The sequence below is a fragment of the Lepisosteus platostomus genome, chromosome 24 (assembly GCF_059453375.1).
Source record: "Lepisosteus platostomus isolate fLepPlt1 chromosome 24, fLepPlt1.hap1, whole genome shotgun sequence".
Lineage (NCBI taxonomy): Eukaryota > Metazoa > Chordata > Actinopteri > Semionotiformes > Lepisosteidae > Lepisosteus > Lepisosteus platostomus.
Window position 1 is genome coordinate 10248979 of NC_142634.1, and position 20470 is coordinate 10269448.

The following is a 20470-nucleotide window of genomic DNA, read 5'->3' on the forward strand; positions in this document are numbered from 1 at the left end:
AGCTCCCTGTTCCCTGCTCAAGCCTGCTGTACGGTCCTGTGCAGTGCCTCCCTGTCTAAGCCTAAGCCTTATTTATCTAATTAGCTGCCTCGTGAAGAATTGTCGTTCCGTCTCGGGGAGACAGTTGTGTAACAGAGAGAGGCTTGTGCTCGCAGGCCTGTGAGTGGGTGGTTAATGCTAATGTAATGGCAGTCCTCCTCTGCTTTGACAATCAAACCACTGAAGCAGCAACAGAGAGACATTAGCATATTTTTTTCATTTCTGAAGTCGCAACACGATAGCTGACTGACATGTAAATAAGAGCACTGGAGGAAGAAGATCAACGCATTCATTTGTGTGACAAGATACCCCAGCTCTAGGGGGCAGGTCTGGCTTTTATTAATGAGTTAATACTCTCAGTCCCCTCTGTTAGAACCCTTTTGGAAAAGGTCTTTAAAACTGGGTTTGGCTTACTGAAATGCAGTAATACAGTATATATAAAAAAGTCTCACTTAAAGGGTAAAAAACTTGTTTTTCGAAACACTGGGTCGCTTTTGTTAATTTTCTTTTGATCAATTTTCAGATGTTCATCGATCACAATAAATGTATGTTCATCTTGTAGGAGTGGTTTATCCCCAGATTGCACAGTAGGAAGGAACATTAATCATTATCAGTATCTGAAGTTTTACCATATTGTGATTTGTGCGTTTAAATGTCCGTTTGTAATATAAATATAAATATTATTTATTGAGAATGCCTAAGAAATGAAAATAACCAATAAAAAAAAATTATAAAAATTAATTTTGTTTTAAATACAGAAGCCTCTATTGTGCATTATTTAATATAAATAAGATTTTAAAGAATCTGCAAAGTTAATGTCTGTAATGTATATTCTGAGCATCATTTGAAATTTATGTTTCAGGATATTAATATTGGATATTAAGTGTTTTTGGGCCATTTGGATTAACTGATAATTTATATGTGACTGATATAATCAAGTTTTTTTAAGTGTTGCATGAGCACTAAATCGTGTCATTGGTGCGAGGGTTGATAAACCACAAGTGATGAGGTGATTTAGCCTGTTCAGTGTCAGGCGTGGTGAAAATCAAGTAACAAAGCACAGAGAGGAAACAATGTGCCCCGCTTGTCAAGAGCATGCCTTTGTGCTGATACAGGGCACTGACACTTGCAGTGTTGGGCGTTCAAACCCAGCAGCTTCTAATCTGGCAAAATGTTATAGTCACACACAGTCTGTGAAAGATAGCCCACGATCTGGGAGACCATAAATCACAACATCTCCCATTATTTATCCCAGTGGGGATAGTCTGGGCAGGAGTGTCTAGTTGCCACAGAACTTCACATGAAGTGATTGAAGGCAACTAGACTGCACAGCAACTAATAGATCAAGAACCAGGTACTAACTTGTTGCCCCTCTTGTGGGTTCACTCTCGTGTGACAACCTTCCAGCAGAGCAACGCACGTATTCAAGCTGCTTATGTGAGATGAACAGCCCTTTTGTGAGATGAGAATGTGACAACAGTGCTGAGGAAACACTGCTCAATTGACCTGAGACCCACTGAGCTTTAGTGAGATAAGATGGGATGATAAGTGGCATCTAAGGCTTAGAGTTCAGGGAACAGGCACATGGTTATCCAACCTACAGTACAAGAGATCCCACAAAACAGCATCTGTAATCCGGTGTAAAGCAAGATTAAGAAATGTTAATCTGTGTAATGAGTTTACCTTATCTGTTCAATAAAATGTCAGTTCATCTGCTACAAAAAATATGTTGCCATTTTCCTCACAATATCCTGGTGACTTTGTTGCACATTTCATTTTATGACCAATGTGTATATACTGTATAAACACAAGCAAAGGGCTGAAACTGTTCAGATTTTAAGGTATCGGGAGAAACGAGCATGAATGGTTAATTGTTACGATGTACTGGTAGTTTTATTTAATTGCCTTGGTTGGGTTGTGTTGTTCATGGTAATTCGATTTAGTTTGCTTGGCTAAATTCAATCCCTTTAAAGAATGCGACAGATAGGAAGAAGGCTAAATTGTATTTTATTGTGTTGTGTAGTAATTGCTTTTAGGCTACAGAGTTCTATAAAAAAGAAAAGGGCTAGAGAAAACACATCTTTTCATTGATCATATTAAAGCCTCTTTCCTGTTTGTTTTGAAGATAATAAATTAGAGCTTTGGACAGGAATTAATTATGGTGGCGTCTTAAGCTCGACAGACATTATGAAAAGAGGACCATGACATTTAAAAGTGTAGCCAATCCAAAACGTGGGAGAGGACATGATTTATTCAAAGCTAGGGTGCAATCTGAAGGCCACTACATATTTGTGATCCAGTGTGTTGTTCCATAACTAAAGCAAAGGGTCACTTTCCTGAGCTCTACAGGCAATAATGGCAAGAAACCAGCTCTTTAATAAGATCTTTTGTCTGCAATAAGAGTTTTGGGCATGCAGTATAAGTGGAATACTGTATATTAATGAATGTAATAATTTATAACAAGGCTCAATTGGTATCTCTAATGGAAATAAACTTTTGATCACAATAGTTAACTTTGAAAACTCCTAGGTTTGTGTCTGCGTACTTATGTTCTAAATTATATCTTAAACGGATTTCTATTTTTCATGAAATTGTAAATGGGTAGGCACGGTGGCACAGTTGTTAGCATTGCTGCCTCTCAGAGCTGGGGCCCTGGGTTCCATTCTGGACCTAGAGTGCTATCTGTATGGAGTTTGTACGTTCTCCCAACATTTGCATGGGTTTCCTCCTACAGTCGAAAGACGTGCTGGTGGGAAAATTGCCCCTGCTGTGAGTTGATGCGTCTGTGTGTGCCCTGTGATGGGCTGGCGTCCCGTCCATGTTGTGTTTTGCCTTGTGGCTGTTGCTTGCTGGGATAGGCTCCAGTTCCCCTGCAACCCTGAATTAGAAGAAGAAGTCAGGAAATGTATAATAGTAATAATAATAATAATAATTGCTTACACTTATATAGCGCTTTTCTGGACACTCCACTCAAAGCGCTTTACAGGTAATGGGGATCCCCTCCACCACCACCAATGTGCAGCATCCACCTGAATGGATGAGCGAAACCACGTACAATAGTTTTTTTTTTTATCTAACCACTGGTCTCGGCTTTTCTTGCAGGAGCTGGACCCCTCGAAGTCCTCCGATAAGATATGCCGACAGCTGATTTACCATCTGACCCCTCACTCCAAGTGGCTCCGTCAGAGCATGCCGCGCAGGAAGTCACAAGCGTGGTGAGTGCATAATCCCTTCTTTTATTAGATCATCCCCCCGTGAGTCAAGACTACTCGCCAAAAGAATAACCAGGAGGTGTGCTTATTTATAGAACCTCTGTCTGAGTCCAAAACTTGTTTCTCCATCTCGCCTAAAGAGCAGATTGCAGTGCAGGTGGGTGATGCCGATCTTAATGACTTTTGACGCAAGGTGCTTTACATAGAGTCATGCCCTGCGTTAGTCCAAGCGGGGTTAAAGGAAGGATAAGTTAAATACTTGGCAGCAAATGTAGTTAACATTTTCTGTGACAATGTTTATTAACAGTACCAGCAAGCCATCTCAGTGACAAAGTGTTGTGAGTTGGCGTCTGAGACACTTTTTTCCAGTACAGGAAAGAAAACTAAACTAAACATAACTAAAGGTATGCTTTTTTAACTGTTTTTAAATTTAAGGGAAAATTTAAAGGAAGGTATAATATGTATACATGTCTCTCGGTTATAGACTCTTTAAGTTTTGTGTGTAGTTCCTCCAGTGTACTGCATATTACTGCTGACAAGACAACTCTAGGTAGAATATCACAAAGCATGATCACTTTTCTTTGGGTTTTGTGCTCTAAGCAGTCTTACATTAAAAGAAGTCTTTATACCAGTGTAAGAATATACTTAGCTGGGTTTAGTATTTTTAGTTAAAAATCAGTTTCTCCCTCAAGTGATAATACTTCAAGAGTACACTTACATCGTCAATTATAATATCTCATCGATTTTATGGATGTGCATTAATCCTCATACAAAGAAAAGAGGTTTACTTGGTAATTTCAGAATACATCCAGAGAACTTTAGCATAGAATCTACAAAAGAGCTGAGTTTAATCATTTCTTTAAAGATAATAAGGTAGGTGCAATCGCTGTTGGTTACAGTCTAATAAATGCATTGGAGAGCATTTGTAGATAAACAATGACTATTACCTGCAGAGGCTTCCTCTCTGAATCTGCCAGCTTATTATGATTTTAATTCTGTGATTGTACAAGCATTTTCAGTGTTGAAGTTGCTGGCTAAATCAGCCAATATAAATATGGACTCTTCTCTCCTGTAAGTTAATAACTTGTTGATCCTTTTCGCTTTATGGGTCCCTAGATACAAGGGTTGGCGAGCACTGCCTGAATATAGTTATAAATATAAGACAAACATGCCGCACTCCAACATTATTCCCTCTACATTATGACTCTCATTTTCTCTCAAAACGACAGAAGTCCAGAACCACTACAGTAGAGAAATAAAATTGAAGTACAGTAACTGCTCCTTGTATGAGCTTCATTTGCTCCTCAAAAACTGCTTGTAGGCTGAAAACGCGTGAAACGGAAATTGGATTTCCGTTATTTTCCACATTGCAAACTCTGTGTGGTTCCAGAACTAAAAAAATGTTCTTTCAATCACCAGCGCTCACCTTAATATAGCACAGAACAGTACCTAAGTGTGAAAGCAATAACATCCCTGGCTAATTATCTGACTAACATGCTTCAAGTCGTTGGCTGATGCACAAACGACAGGCAGGGAAACAGTAACACTCCAACTCATTTAGGGTACAGTACAGCAGTAACTTCATGGCAGTTCTTAGCGACTGCATAAACATTAGGTACTGTCCTGTACTATACGCACTTAACACAGTCAAGCCTTTATTATAAATAATAAAAATACAATGCAAAAAATTCCTCACCCAAGAAGATGTGAGAAAAATAGAATCTCAACAACGCTTTGTGAGAGCCCAGCTTGTAAGAGTGAAAATCTGCTTTTTAAATGAAAACAATAGGCAGGAATTACTGTATTATTTCTCATATAAATGGAAACTCATGTAGCAAGCGATTACTGTACAAATGTTTACAAAGGACGTCTTGTTACATTTACCTTGAGACTAGCAGTTAGCAGGGAAAAATGACTTTGAGTGTTTGAGGAACTAAGGAACATAGTGTCCTGTCTTCTTGTGAACAGTGTTGTGTGTGAAAGTTGCCATCATATAATTCAGTCAAGTAAAGGGGATTACAGAATTCATAAGCGGGTTTCAGAACCAGGAGATTGAGGAAGGGGAGAAAGTCGATGAAGGGCATCTGATGGCTCTGATGTTTCTGAATATCAGTTTTCCTGTGTTACTGTGTCCAACATGTTTACATACTTTGATGGAAAAGTGATACCTGAGTTCCTCCACTTAAATAAGTGTAACAGTGTGTAATTATCTAGTGTTCCTACACAGTTGTATGAGTGGGAATATTGTCAACCTTCTATGTGAACTTCTGTTAGGTCATGAGTGAAGCTCAAGGCCAGGCTGTCTTTATGTCAGTTGTATTTCGTGACTTGCTTTGTTTCACCTGCAGAGATTTTCTCGGTGTCATGACGGTTCATTTTAATTTGCGAGGCTTCTGTCAGGGTTTTTTTTTTTTTGCATGTCTTTCACATTAGCTGTCTTGTTGAGCGTATATAGTGAGCTACAGGAAAGACTACAGGAATGGACTCTGCGTACTTGTCCACAGTGAGATCTAGAGCTTACTGGATTCAGGTTTGTTCTGTGCAAACACAAGGCACCGTCTAATTAGAATTCTTTCAATGCAAATGGAGAACTGAACTGGAGGTCAATTCCTGTTACTGTGGAATTCTAGTCCGTGTTTCTTTGATCTCTCTGGTACAGAGGCTTATTTGAAAATAAAAAGTGAAATGCAGAGAGGCCTGTTGCATTAACTAATGTGTTGCCATTGGTTACTGAAGCAGACAGACTAAAGATTCTGGATCTTTCTCCTATGAAGTTTGAATGTACAGTTGAGGGGTTAGGGGTGGAGGGGGGGGGGTGCAGTTGGCCCTGGAAACGGTAAATTATTCAGCTGGAGTGACTGCAGCTTTGAACTGCAGAAAGATTCAGTCTTACGATAACACGTTTAATCGTTATTAAAACCTTATTAATCCACAGAATTATCATGTTTTCCTTATTTCACCGCAGGCGTGCAGGAAGCAGGAGAAGAGATATATTCAGAGAGAAAATGACTCTGTCTTATTCGTTTTGTCTTCTGTCAGACAGTAAAACATGGCTTCCATGGTCTGGTTTCTTTAACATGTAAGCAGGAGCTCCCTTCTCTCTGCTCCTGTTTTTTTTCCTTTCAAAACCACCAGTAGAACAACCTCCTGTTTGAGGCCCCAAGTCAATGTAGTGATTAATATCTTGCAGACATTCTTCCAGTTGCTACATGGCTCGTGGAACTACTGCAGTAATTACAGGAACACGCAATGTATCATTTATCATTGCAATGCGATGCACATGGCACTCTGTCCTCACACTGAACTGAAAGCTTTTGGCATCAGTTCAACAGCGCAGTCTCATCAAACCTTGGCTGTCACGAATAAAAGAATAACCTTTTTTCACTGGCTATCATGTATGTGAGATGTAGGGATTTTCTTTAGATCTAGAAATTCTCCCTGGGAGGAAAACAAATATATAAATCAATAAACTGGTGCACACCATGCATTTCTTAGAAGCCTAGATGCAGCTTTCAAAGGAGAAAGAACCTGACTACTTCTTTTGTCTTGGTTCATCACAAATAGGCTCTTCAAATAGACACTATTTACAGTACAAAGCTACCCATAAGTTAAGAAATGTATATAGTTGGAAATAATCATATTTGAATAAAGAACAACTCGCATAAAACCAGCAGTTATTAAGAAAATCTAACAAAAGAACAAGAAAATGTATAAAAGAATTTAGATCCACTTTTCACTTATAAGACACAAAAATGAATTGACCACTAATAAAAAAAAATACAGTGCGAGTCTGAAGCTTGTGGCGCAAAGATTGAAAATGCCATAATTTTTAAGAACGGCTCTCCGTGAAATGCATAGAAAAATAAGAAGTGGACGAGTTATACTGTATAATATTGCGCTGGAAAGACTGAATTAAAAAAAATTGATCTGAAAGAATGAAATCAGTCAAGTCTCGCTATTAATTCCGAGCCAGTTTAATGGTAAAATGTAGTTCAGTTTAATGCCACAATCAGTTCAGTTCAAAACTATAGCTTGACTTTTGTATCAGTCTGGAGCTAGAAATTACATACTAGTGGACATCATATATGGAAGAACAAGAATCGCAAAATTAGCTATGCTCACACAACTGAAAATTACAGTCTGACGAGCTCAGGGTGGTTGTAATCAAAAAGGAGAGTTTAGATCTACCCTACCACCTAGCAAGGAGACATTTTAACAACTGTCTTTGCGCCTTGTTCTGTATCCAAAAGGATATTTGACTGTCAGTAATGCCAGAGCAGTACTGAGAACATTGTCTGTGTTCCTGGAGATATTCAGAGAAATCTGTTCAGTCACATACACTGCTATTGGGTATCCCATTAATAAGATTCAATTACACAGATGTATTGCCAGACTCTGGTCTGACTGACACTTGGTAAAGTGGCAGTCTTGAAACCTTCCCTGGCAGACATGAACACAAGAATCAGGAAATATAGCTGTCTAAATCTATGGATATTAACTTTTCCTGGAAATTGTGGTTTCCCTCACTTCAAGGTTGTTATAGTGAGCAGAATACTTAGCAAACCCTTCATATGGCTTAAATGTTTACAGACTTAAAATCTCAGAATATATATTACATTTCAAGAAATTGTAACTGAGGAAAATAGTATGTTTATTACATATCTGCTCATGCTATTTGCTTTTCCTTTAAAATCTAGAATAGGTCATTAACACATTGTTATGATAACATGGTACACAACCACTATGCAGCAGCTGAATTGCTTTACTTAAGATGATAAGACAGAAAAGATGTTTCCAGGTAACGGTTAAATGTGGGCACCCTATGACTTTTGAAATACTACATTCTGTTGTGTACATCTGCCCTCTCCCTTTTGGCAGTTGTTAGTTTTTACTTTGTTGCTGGGTGACACTAGCAAAAACAACAACAGATAAACAGAACAAGCATAAATATATACTCTAACTATACTGTAGCTGGCCATTTCTTATCTACTACTATTAATAATAAACTTTTATTTTTCATAGCACCTTGACGTGTTAAAAACAAATCCATAAGAAATAAGAATAATTTAGTACTTCCTATATTTAATAGCCCGTTGAGCATCCCCTGGATACTCCTAGCATCTCATAGCTCTAATGATATTTTAAACCAAACCCAAATCTAGTGACATGGTAACAGAAGCACAGATTGCAGGATTTGTGTTTACCTACAGTAGGTGCACTGCAATTAGATTGCCAGGGTCTTAAGAATTTGGAGGCTGCAGTCCAGTTTTGTGCATTAAGGACTGAGACACCCCTGGCAGCTGTGTACAGTGGCGTTGAGGCTACGTGAGTACTTTGTACTTGAAATGACCTGAAGTCTGCTGCGGCACTGAAGTTATGTGTTGCATTATGAAGTTTACGGACCAGCTTGAATTGTAGGTTTCACTCCATCTCAAATTCTGCTTTCCATACACGGTGTAACACAATTTAGTTTTTTTTCCCCCCCATGGCTTACATGAATAAACTGAAGAGTGCACAGTCCGAACACATCACTGGTTCTGCTGAGCACCTGAAATGAATACAAGCCTAAGCCAGGTTTGGGAAATGGAATAGTGTCTTCTTCTAAGGTCTTCTTGCTGTGCATGTGCTTTCCAGCTCATCCCTTTTACAGTCTTCACATGTCCTTTTACTGTCCTGCAGTCCTAGCCTTGCTTGGTTTCTGATATGTGAATTTGGCCTGGCAACAGACTATCGTATTATCAGGTGGCAAAAAGCCTGACCTACATTCGTCGTACTTTTAATTCAGGCTGGCTGGCCAGCCGCAGGATGCATTAGGTTGCTCTTTTTCCCCTCTCATGCATGTGTTTGCTGAAGACCACATCCCGTGACTCCTATGTCTCCTTACCAGAAGAGAGCCGATTCAGACCCGAGAGACCGACGGCGTTCAGTAGGCCAGGTTAGGTTTCATCTAATGCAGCATGTCAGCTCCCCTGTCTCCTTGTGACATTTCGCTCAGACTCAGTATGTGAAATCAGTTCAAGTGTCCTGAAGAAAAATCTGGGAAGTGCTATTCCCAGTTTAAGCAAGCATCTTGCTTTGGGCATCAGTGTTTTGCTCTGAAAGTGTTTAAAATGAAACGGACTTCCTTGTAAAACAGTGTTACAATCCAAATTCTTTCAGACACGCTTTTATTCTTTTACTGTCTATTTAGTAGCACAGTTACTAAGTAAAGCACAAATTCAAAGACCACTTACTTAAAAAGAGCTTCTTAAATACCAGATTTAATTGCCTGGTATAGGCTGATGGCATATATCATATCCAGTGCTGCAAAATCTATAGTAGTTACTGCAATGTAAAAAGATCACGTGTAATTGATATAAAAAGGACATAGCTGGACTGTACCTTTCTGAACAGAAATTCTTATTAGGTCTTATTAGTCTCATTCATTGACTTTTCATTATATGCAAGAAGGGATTCCTATTGTAGCTGCCATTATCGTCTTTCACACTTCAGTTCTTTAAAGTCTTATCTTCTAGAAAACCAGCTTTCCTGCACCTTTTACCAACCATCTTACCAACAATCAAATAAAAGACGTAAGTCATGTATGGTGGAAACAATAACTGTATGGTCTTGTTATTCAGTTGGTTCATTATTTTCCAATAATCAGCATGTCTGTAGTCTGGAGTATCTGGAAATACTCACATTTGAACGTTCCTGATTCAGTTAAAAACTTAAGTTTGTCTGTTAAGTGCATTTTCTCTCTGTTTGGGGTGCAGACATCTTTATGTGATGACTTTCAATGGATGAACTCTTCGCTTTTCCTATATTATATGGTTTTGACCCTGAAGCCAGCATGCTTTTTATCATTATTTAGTGAGACTGAGACAGACACATCTTAATGTTACAGTACTACAAAAAGGTGATTATTATTAAATCAAATACTCATGTGTTCTTAATATGTTTAATTTTCTAGAGTGTTAATCTATTGCAGCTGCCCTATTAGCTATAGCAGTCTAAAAGCAAAACTCTAAATTGCTAGGCACTCAGATGCATGGGACAGTTAACAAGTTTAAGTGAGCAATTTCATAGAACCACTTAAGATTAAAAGGTTATTGTTTTAGTCTAGTAATTTGATTCTAGTAACAATTATCTAAAATAGTACAGATAAAAAAAAATGGGAAAGCCAGTTTATGAAAAAGGAACTGCGTTTCAGTTGCAGAAATGTGACATTTGTCTTGACATTTTGTGGATGAACGCCTCTTTTCAAGGGGGAAGCACTTTGGAAATTTAGAGTCACCACTTTTTTTCCCGTTACTCCGACCTGGTTTTGGAACAATCAGTTGCGTGTTTGGTCTCACCTCGCAAGCTCGCGTGGGAGAGAGTGAGGAGAGCTCATTCTCCGAACTCCTCCTACAGCTCGTACAGCTCAACAGGGCACAGACAGCTCAGCCCTGTGTGAAGGAGAGGCCCATGCCTCTTGGCTCGTACCATGACCCAGGCTCGAACCCACGCCCCCTGGATCAGAGACCTCACGAGTTCTCGAGCGAGCATCTTTAACTGCTGATTTGCTCTCACGTCAAAGTTATTGTTATCATGACTTAATTGCTTTCTTACTTAACCTTCTTACATGTATACTGACGGCATGGAGCATCAGTAGCCCGCCATGTTGTGGAAGCTGATACTCAGACTTCTTTCAAGAAACAGCTGGATGAGATCAATCTACTGTTCACTACCAACTGGTCTAGATGGGACGAATGGCCTTCTCTAGTTTGTAACCTTTTCCATGTTCTTGTGTAAAGCCCATTCCAGTATCCTTCTCAATGCAAAAATCATTACAGGCTGTCAATAGTGAGAACCGAATGGAAAATGTTTTTGCAGGTTATATAAGATCTAAAAAAAATTCAATAGGCGTTTCATCAATGCCCAGTGTCAAAGAGACCTGCCATTTATTTCTTTACTGCCTGTACAAAAAATTCTGTTGATGAATATTTTTGACAGCCACCTAATACTGCACTTTATTTCAGGTCGCATTTTGTTATAGCGCACAAATTTAGCAGTTCAGTTTCATTAATCACAAATGCTATCTCCACTGCTACCTTTCTCCTGTCCTTTCATGTTATTAAATGAGTGGTTTCCTCACAGTTGGTACTTAGTGTGCCACATGTCTTATAAAGTAAATCAAATCAGTCTTAATGCACTTTCATCTAAGCCTTGATAAGAGACTTAACTTTCAGTCAGGATCTTATAGCGATTAAGATCACTCTTGTGTGCAGAAGAATTAAAGCAAAACAAAAATTGTGCCGTGACAAGAACAACCCAATGTTTTGTTTTGTTTTGATGAAGAAGAGATACAGTCACAAGGTCAACTGAGTGACTGTCAGTGATAAGACTTTGTTCTATGATGAGGTTCACCCAGCGAGAATTCTGGCTTTCTGGAGAAAGGGATCGGTACTCGCACAAGAAATTCAATGTTGCCGACTGGAGCTGCACACAGGAATTTGGTGTAGTGTTGTGCTGGGTTTTTCACCTTCGCAAAGGTTTCACGATCAATGAGAGCTTTCTCTCTTACTTGTTTGGTGCCTTCCAAAGACCGGCCTGTGTGTAAATAGATCAGTCAGCATCATTGAATTTCTAGTGTGAGTTACGGGTTCAGAACACCTTAATAAGGCACAAGTAACCTACCTGGGCATTGAATAATGGGAGAAAAGGAGTGGTGTTCTGCATATTCTAATAACAGGGCCGAACGACAACCTTTCATTTCCAAACTCTTTTTATGCGCTTATGCTTTCTAATGCCCTAGCATCAATGTTTGATGCAATACACTACATAAGTATACAACAAAATATTTCATACACAATATTGATATGTTTCAACATAATATGATTATAAGTATAGATGTAATGTTTTTATTGAAACACCTAAGACATCACTGTACCATAGAGTATATTTATGATCTATTCAGCTCATGAACGGTACAAAAGTATGTAAAGCAATAGTTTGTTCTAAAATCTTACATGTAGTATTAAAACATATATATTTACTGAAAAATTAGATTGGTTATTTTGTATTAATAATAATGTTGCTCTAGTCGATAATAGTACTGCTCTGGACACATTGTGCCCTTTAAATGCCAATTCTTATTCTGAAAGAAGAACGAGCAAGCCTGGCAATTTATTGACTCGAAGAAATTCTCCCTTTTCATTAATAATATCCTCTACTTCATAAATATTTATCAAATAATTTTTACACTTCATAATTTTGTAGAGTTTCAACATGATGCTCCTACATATATTTGCATTTTTTTTATAGATCACTGAAAATGGATATTAATGCACAAGTTCTATCTGTCAGCCTTTGTATCCTTTTGATACCACAGGATATTAAAGAAGGTCACTGAACAGCGACTGCATTCACACAGATATGGATTCCGAAGGCTGGGTTGCCTCCATTTGCAGGGTTATCTGTGTCTGCTGCGATGCTAATCTCACCCATGCCTTCATACACTCCATCAGAAAATCATTTACTCAACAGATCCCTGGGCCACTTCTCACTCAGGTGTGTTTTGCCCATTCAAAGAGGTGATAGAAATCCCAGCATTGTGCATTTAGCAGAGCTTGCAATGCCTTTAAAATGTAACATTTTACTACACAGCATGGCTTTGCATTGACTTCATTTCAGAGGATTTTACATCCCTTCGGAGGATGTGATGAAAACTTGAAAAGTGGAAGTCTGGACACATGGGGAAAGACGCCTAATGACAAGTCACAATTTTAGTTGAGACTGAATATTTGCTTTTTGCAAAACTGGTTTTGATCATAAATACTGATGGTCCACATTGCAGTAACATGCAGAGACATGCTGTAGCTATATCATTTTTCAAAGGTTCATCTGGCCAACAAACATCATTTCTAAATTGAGGGGGCCTCCCAGTGTGTGTGATTATTGTGGTGGATCACCAGTCATGAGAGGAATGACTGGCAAATGCAATCCTTACGCAAGTCTAGGACATTGCTCACTTTCTCAATCATGACATTTAGAGTCCACAACCAAAGCAGCATGTGCAGCCATAACATAGATTATATGTACAGTATGCAGCACAAGACCAAGCACATAAAGGACCAACCACAAACATAGCTGTAACTTGGCCTTTTGAATTTTTCATGAAAGCACAGATCATTGCTACTTATACCAAGGGACTGGAGGGGGAATACTGGACTGTGTGCAATGATCTGTCAAACCAGACAGAGACAAGTATACCTCTTATCTGTTAAGACCACATGTCCTGCAGTTCCCTTGGCCTTGGCCATTGTGAAATCAGGCACATAAGAGGCCAAGGAACAGCAAGTGAAGAGCCTCTCCTCAACAGATGTTTTGCCTTAAAGACTAAAGCAACGAGAGTCCAATTCCAGCAAGAAGAATACATTAAACTTTGCAAAGTTGAAAATGAGTACAGAGAAATGTTATTTTCATGCTCCTTGGGCTTTAAGTCACCGTAACTGAACAAACCCGGGGGATTTTTTTTAATGTCTCAGCTCAAATACAAGAAACCTGCATAGAAGCATAATTATTACCCATGAATACTGCATGATCATTGCCCTCGCTTTCGTGCTGAAGTCGAGTGGCACGGCTCAATGAGGCAGTGAGCTCTGAAGAACCAAAAAGCGCTTGGCAGTTCCATAATTGCTTGCTTGTGAGCAGGGAATTGCAGCAGATTCATTTTTTTTTTGGCCACTCTTGTTGTCCCCTTGAGGATAATGTTTAGGAGTTTGTTGTCTGTGCAGTGTTTCTGTTAATTGGCATTCGCTGACTGCACAGCATAAGAAATGTAGGTAAATGTGTCTGGATCTCCGTTATCGCCATGTATTGGTCAGGCATTGTAAACTTCAATGCTGATAAAGAGCATTGTGTGCCAGGTGTACAATGTCAGTTGACAAGCCAGGGAAGCTGTTTGTTATGCCACATAGTGTGCATCTTTATGAAATACTCTTTTGGGGCATCTTGGAAGCATCCCGAGCTTCCTGACCTATTGATTGTACATGCTATGATACTACAGCTACAGGGAATAGCATTAGAAATATGACACTAAAATGTACTACAATGGTTATAGGAAAGTTTTGTATTAGCACAAAATATTGATTTTCTCGACTGATAAATGACCCACAAAAAGGCTCTTGTCAGTTAGTAAACATAAAGTGATGCCTTGGTAGGTGGCTGATTCAAACTAAAATAAACTAGTGATTTTGTTTTAACTGCTGATTCATTATGTCCAATTGTGCTAACCTAACTGTTGAGGCAAAACCTTGCAATTATCACACACAATTCTAAACCTCATCCACTAAGGAAGCATTAGGTTGCTTTTTGGAAGAAAGCAGTGTAAAACCAATTGAATGGTAATCAGCTATGCTACTAGCATGTCCCTACAATTATGCTACTAGATCAGTTCCGCAGCCCTACAATCAAGAGCCTTCCAAAAGGGGTTCTCTTTCCGAATGAGTACTGTGTCCAGATATAAATACAGTATTTCCAAATGAATGCAATATCCAAAGCCTATGTTATGAAATAGCATAAGAGTAGTGTTTCCCTTGCAAGAAGAAACAAACTGGAATTTTTCCACCTTCATACCATAAAGATATTAATTTTATTGTGTATATTAAGCATCTGTATTTGAGTTTCTTTAGAAGTGCAGCTTGGAGGCGCTCATCGCTATCAGGGCAGTCTGAGTGCCAACACTGAGTGTCATCTCTTGGACAGACGTGGCATGAGCAGTGTAGGTACTGAACAGCTGCTCTGCAAGGCAGATGGCTCCAGAAACACTCCTGGGCTGTACCCAGTGTGCATATTAATGAGGCGCAGTATGCCTTGCAGGGCTTCTCTCTTGGAGGATTCAGGGGACAGAGGGAATGTCTGACATGCACAGTGCTCACAGGGGTCACTGTTTTAAGCTGCCTTAAACAATACGCTGTTTTTCTGCACACAGAACGCATAGCCAAGGATCAGGACTATTTTGAGTAGGGTGCACCTTGTTTCTGTGCAAAAGCTCTGTGCTTCTCTTTGGAGAGCTGAAAGAATGCAGTTAAAAAAAGGTATTGTATCTCGAACTGCAGAAAGTGTATTTTCATCCTGTGCCATGCACTTCTCAAAGTCTGCCTGGCAGCTCCTTTGTATTGAGACCGTACTTTGCAATGGCCTCTGATTTAATTTCACTGATAGCGTTTCTTTCATGATGCACGAATATGTCAGAACACTCTTTCGCTGTTTATTGCAGTTATTTTAGCGTAGTTTATTTGGTAGATTTTGATACTGACACTTTCATTTTCTTTGTGCAAGTTGTTAAACAATTAGGATACATTCATATTGTATAATACGTATCATATTGCATTCTTTTGTCGAGCACAGGCTTTTTATAGGGTGGGTGAATGGATCATAAAACACCAATGTAATAATTTTAAAATTGTATACCCTCAGCTTTATCGTATAATCTTTTGTAGTTTTATGTGGACTGTAGACAACAAGTTACTTGGAAAAGATACTGTTTCACAGGGGAACTACTTCCTTTGGGAACCCAAAGGAGGTCTTGTTCTGGTGTGTGGGAAACCTGTCCCAGCATGCTTGTGACATTTATGATGTGACAATGCCCCTGAGCTGCTCCCTGAAAAATTGGCAGCAGATCAGAGCTCCTGGTATTTAAAGGATGGTGTGTCTGCAACATTTCATTCCATCTCAGCTTTAATGACCCAAATTGACTTATCAGTGCCTGAACACTTTGTTGCCACTGCACATAGAGTCAATTTCTGCCTGGTATGATGCTCCCTAAAACATTTTGTAATATCTCTGGAAGTGTATACATTAGAAGCCTGGTTTATGACTTAATGGCACCAATTTCTGCCATCTCCTAAGGTGCTGCTGCTTTAAAGAAACCCAGAAAACCTGCAGACACACTGGCCCTTCTGGACCAGTACTGTCCATTACTGTGAACATTTGTGATTGAAACACTTCTTGTACTAAGCTGAAGTTCATTCTTGCTCCTGCCAACACATACAGGGGCAGATTTGTAATCCTTGCTTTTTTATAACAGCAGCTGCACACCATTGTCTCATTGCAGAGCATCCTAAAGGCTTTTGAAACCTTCCATAGTTCCACAAGCCTGCACAGAGTTGCAAACTTTTTAATGCAGTTTTTTACATTCAAGTCTGCGCAGTCAGAGACGAATAGCAACACATGCATGAGCAGTTTCTTTCTGCCTTTTGCAGAGTAGGAATATAAACAAGCCCATCAAAAAAAATTAAACCACTCTACAGCTTTGAAGTGGAGCTCAGTTTTAACCCCTTCAAAGTAAATCTGTGTGTACTCATTCAAGAAAACATTAAAGCATAAAATCCTGAAAAAGAAAAAAATAAAAAAGGTTAAAAGCTGCCATCGGCCTAATTATGCTAGTGGACAAATCACTTACTAATATATAATAAAGAGAGAGTGGTGTGCCTATAGAGAAAATAGGGACCATCATTATAGGCTTTTCTCTCTGTTTATAGTTTAACAGGTTTAAAATAAGTAAATTATATATGGGAAGACTGCTTAAACATTCATGTCCTAAAAAACATAACCTGCCTGCCTAATGTTGTGAGTGACAGGAGCATAAAATAGTATTGTTATAGTAGACAAAATGGATAACAAATTATTTATTCATATACAGTATGCCTGCTTAGTAATGTAAAATAAATGCATCTTTACAAAACAGAAACAAATCTTTTTTTTTTTAATACGGTACATAACATACATACTGTATCTTCGGAAATATTTTGTAATGCTAACTAAATCTCCTTTTACATCTATTACAAAAAATGGTTACTCATTAATATACGGTATAACTAAAGCCTGAAAATATGCCTTATTTAAACCAGCTTATATCTGTATTTAACCTATTTAGAGTTTTTTCTCACTTTCAAGCAATCCTGGTGCTCTGTACGTTAAGTGATATTTGTTAGAATTCACTCCAGTTTGCTGCATTTCCATGTAACATATTTAATCCCATAAGGGGGACATAAGAGTTAAATAATGTAACTGAAGATGCTTGCTACATTATAAAATATATAAAAACATGTGAAAGGTCACAGCATTCTTAAACATTAAAAATATTATTGCTGACACCAATCAGAAATGGATGTGAATTATACAGTATATGGACATGGAAATAAGGCTCCCGTTGTGCTACAGTCTGAGCCATGTCAGGTTTTCCTAGTTACAGGCTTGTATCTCACCCTGCAACAGGAGATAGATGGTACTTTATTTTGAGCATATTTGCAAAGAAGGGCATGTGAAGTTAAACTGATACAAAAAATATCTACAGTACATGTATTTGATTTGTGTTGTGTGATTGCACTACCAGTTACACCAGTACAAAAAGCTGTCATTGGTACCACATGAAATTGATCCAAAAGCTATGGAGCAGGATTCTGCAAGGCCTGTCCTTCCGCCCTTTTCTGCAAGGCCAACCCCTGCAAACGAACTCGTGCACAGGATTGCTAGAGTTAAATGGCAGACAGCCCCATACCATTCCAGTCACTTGTCTTGTGCCGGCAGTAGTCCAGCTACTGCTAATTAATGCACACTGACACATGTCTGAATGTGTCAAAACTCGATGTAATAAATGAGTGTGCTCAGAATACCATCACTGACGGCACCGTAAAAGCTCTTGCATGCTTTTCTGCATCCTGTTTTCGCTTTCGGGCCGCTATCAAAGTTTTTTTTTCAATTTTTGGTCCTGACAAGGTACCTTAAATAGACTCGTGCTTTAAACAGAGGTATTTTGATTTTAGTTATTTAATTTGAATGTCTGAGTTGGAGGTCTTGCACATTTTTTGACATGTCCCGCAACAAGACGCAAAAAATCATCTAATTATAATTAGGACTAATTATAACTAAAGTAAAAGCAACCTAGATATGGACCCTGTGGTTTATAGTAGCTGTAAAATGTGACTATTTCTGTAGTTACACACACACTTCTACATCCTGCGTAAAAAGAGTGAAAGACCGTCCTTGGGAGAAAGCATTCTTGCGAGGGCGTTGACTGCCGCTTTGTTTTCTTTCCTTGGACAGATTGCGCTCTGCAGTCACAGACAGGAGAGTGACTGATTGAAAGTACAAGCTGTAGAGCTGTAGAGGTGACTGTGTCCCGGGCATACTCGTAATGTAAAGCAGTAAAAAAAAAAAGTTTTTTTTTTTTTTTTTTTTTTAAGGAAGGAGGACTTTGTTCATCCCTGGGAGACACTCGGCCAGAGAATTGGCCTTTATTTCTTAATTACTAAGATGAGTCGGCATGAGCCCGGAGCTGGGGACTGGGGCTCCGGGGATGGTGTTTTTTGGGAAACGGGGAGGCGGGATGTTAGCAGCAATTGTTTTGAAATGTTAGTATTAATCAGCGGAGGTGGTAATTGCAGAGGTTGTCACAGCTGAGTGCCGGGTTTATAGTGAAAATTGCTTTCCGTCTCACAGAGTAGCTGTATCAAGTCCCTTGGACCATGAACTTCCATTTTCTTTTTTTTGGGGGGGGAGGGCTCCCTAGAGAAGACACTCTGTTTGGAAAGTTTCTTTTTTTTTTTTGCTATTTTTCTGACATTTACTGAAGGCTGTGTGTGAATCACTTGATCAAGGCTCTGGGCTGTCTCGGAGCAGGCTTGTTAGTTTAACGTATGAGCCAAACTTTCACAGGAGAAAGCTATCTGTGATTCTAATCAGTGTTTTGTGAATGCCGGTTCAGACTTCATTTCTTAAGATATTGACATTTGTGTTACATGGAGTATGACCCAAACAGGTTGTTTTTTCAAGGTCCGGATCACTGTTACTTTGACCGCGGTTTGAAGAGAAACTCCAGTGTCTCTGAGACTTCAGAATAAGGCTGCTTCGCTGTTCTGCTTTCCTCAGTAAGGACACTGTCTTAAACCTACAGGAATCTCAGTAGCAGAAACTCAAAATGACAGATATGGTTAATGAAAACCGGTTGGGTCCAGAGAAAAAGTTGATCATTTCTGGAAAGGAGACTTGCTGAAAGAATGTGACACAGTTTAAGAATAGTAAAATCAGTAGGATACTGTAGATATGAAGTCAGTGCAAAATGGATGGTAACAAATTAAACAGTTTCTGCTTAAAGTACAGAACAAATAAATCAAAAGTCAAGTTAATAAAAAGCCACAAATGGAACAGCAAATGGTTAAAAAACTAGGACAAATACAAGGGAAAAACAAAAAGCACTTTATAAAATAATTAAAAACATCCATTTAAGGAAAAGTAGTTTGCTGAATTGCAAGCACAAGAAAAATGATATGGGAAGAGAGAAATTAAAAGGAATATTGCAGTGGAGACTGAAATAAATATTAAAAAGTTCTTTCATTACTACAATAGCAAGTGAACCATTAGTGATGAAGCAAATTATCACTACAACAATGCAAAATTCTAGACAATGAACAGAAAATGGCAGATGTACTCATGAAGTATTTCACTCAGGAAGTACATTAAAGACTTTCAGCATAGTAAAGACAGAAAGTTTTAGAAACATTTAAGATAAAGATAAACCTCCAGGGTGAACTGGTGTTTTGCTAATTCTACTCAAGAAAACAAGATTTTCTTCAGAAGACATTTCTAGCAATTGCTCAAGGCAGAGGGTTGTAACCAGGGACTGGAGGATTGCTAATCCCATCCATGAGAAGAGTGACTGAATCATGTTCGTGCAGACCAAGATGTCTGACTTCTATTACATGTAAGGTTATTGAAACAATCGTTAAAGCTAAATCGCCTATATGGAAATCAGATATGGCTTTAGGAAAGGTAGGTCTCACCTGACCAACTTGTTAGAGTTCTTTGAACAAGCAACAACAGTAATGAGTACACACAGAGCATATGCTTTTATTTTTTTCCTCATTAACCAGACTATTTGTATTGTGTGAATTCAACAAAGCACTAGGGCAGGAGGCAGGTCAGTGAACCCCACAGAACCCTGTTGATTGACACTGGAACCTCATCGCAAAGGGTCAGGAAATTGGGGTGCCCGCTCACAAAGTAAGGTTGTTGAGCTTTTTATATGGAGCATGAAACCCTTGGGAGGGACGAGCAGATATCAGAAGGCTGCTTCAGTACAAAAACTTATTAAAACCCTTTTTTGTTACCCAAGATGAGATTCTTGGCTTTCTTGATAGAAAAAAAAGACAAAAAGCAGAAGTAATAAAGGGGAGAGTAAAAAGAGGGGATTG

At 38.8% G+C, this 20470-nt stretch overlaps 2 protein-coding genes across 3 annotated transcripts in view; one reads left to right on the forward strand and one right to left on the reverse strand.

Moving 5' to 3' along the window:
* LOC148641605 (glutathione hydrolase 1 proenzyme-like) overlaps positions 1–20470 on the reverse strand; it is a 67913-nt gene that overhangs the window by 37624 nt on the left and 9819 nt on the right. The gene's annotated exons all lie outside the window — the stretch shown is intronic.
* The window catches only part of lrrc75bb (leucine rich repeat containing 75Bb), a 46033-nt gene that overhangs the window by 13002 nt on the left and 12561 nt on the right, over positions 1–20470 (forward strand). For both annotated transcript variants that reach the window (XM_088618833.1, XM_088618832.1), the window contains exon 4: positions 3142–3254. In XM_088618833.1, the coding sequence (XP_088474959.1) occupies positions 3142–3254 (113 nt within the window). The remainder of the gene's footprint in view (positions 1–3141; positions 3255–20470) is intronic.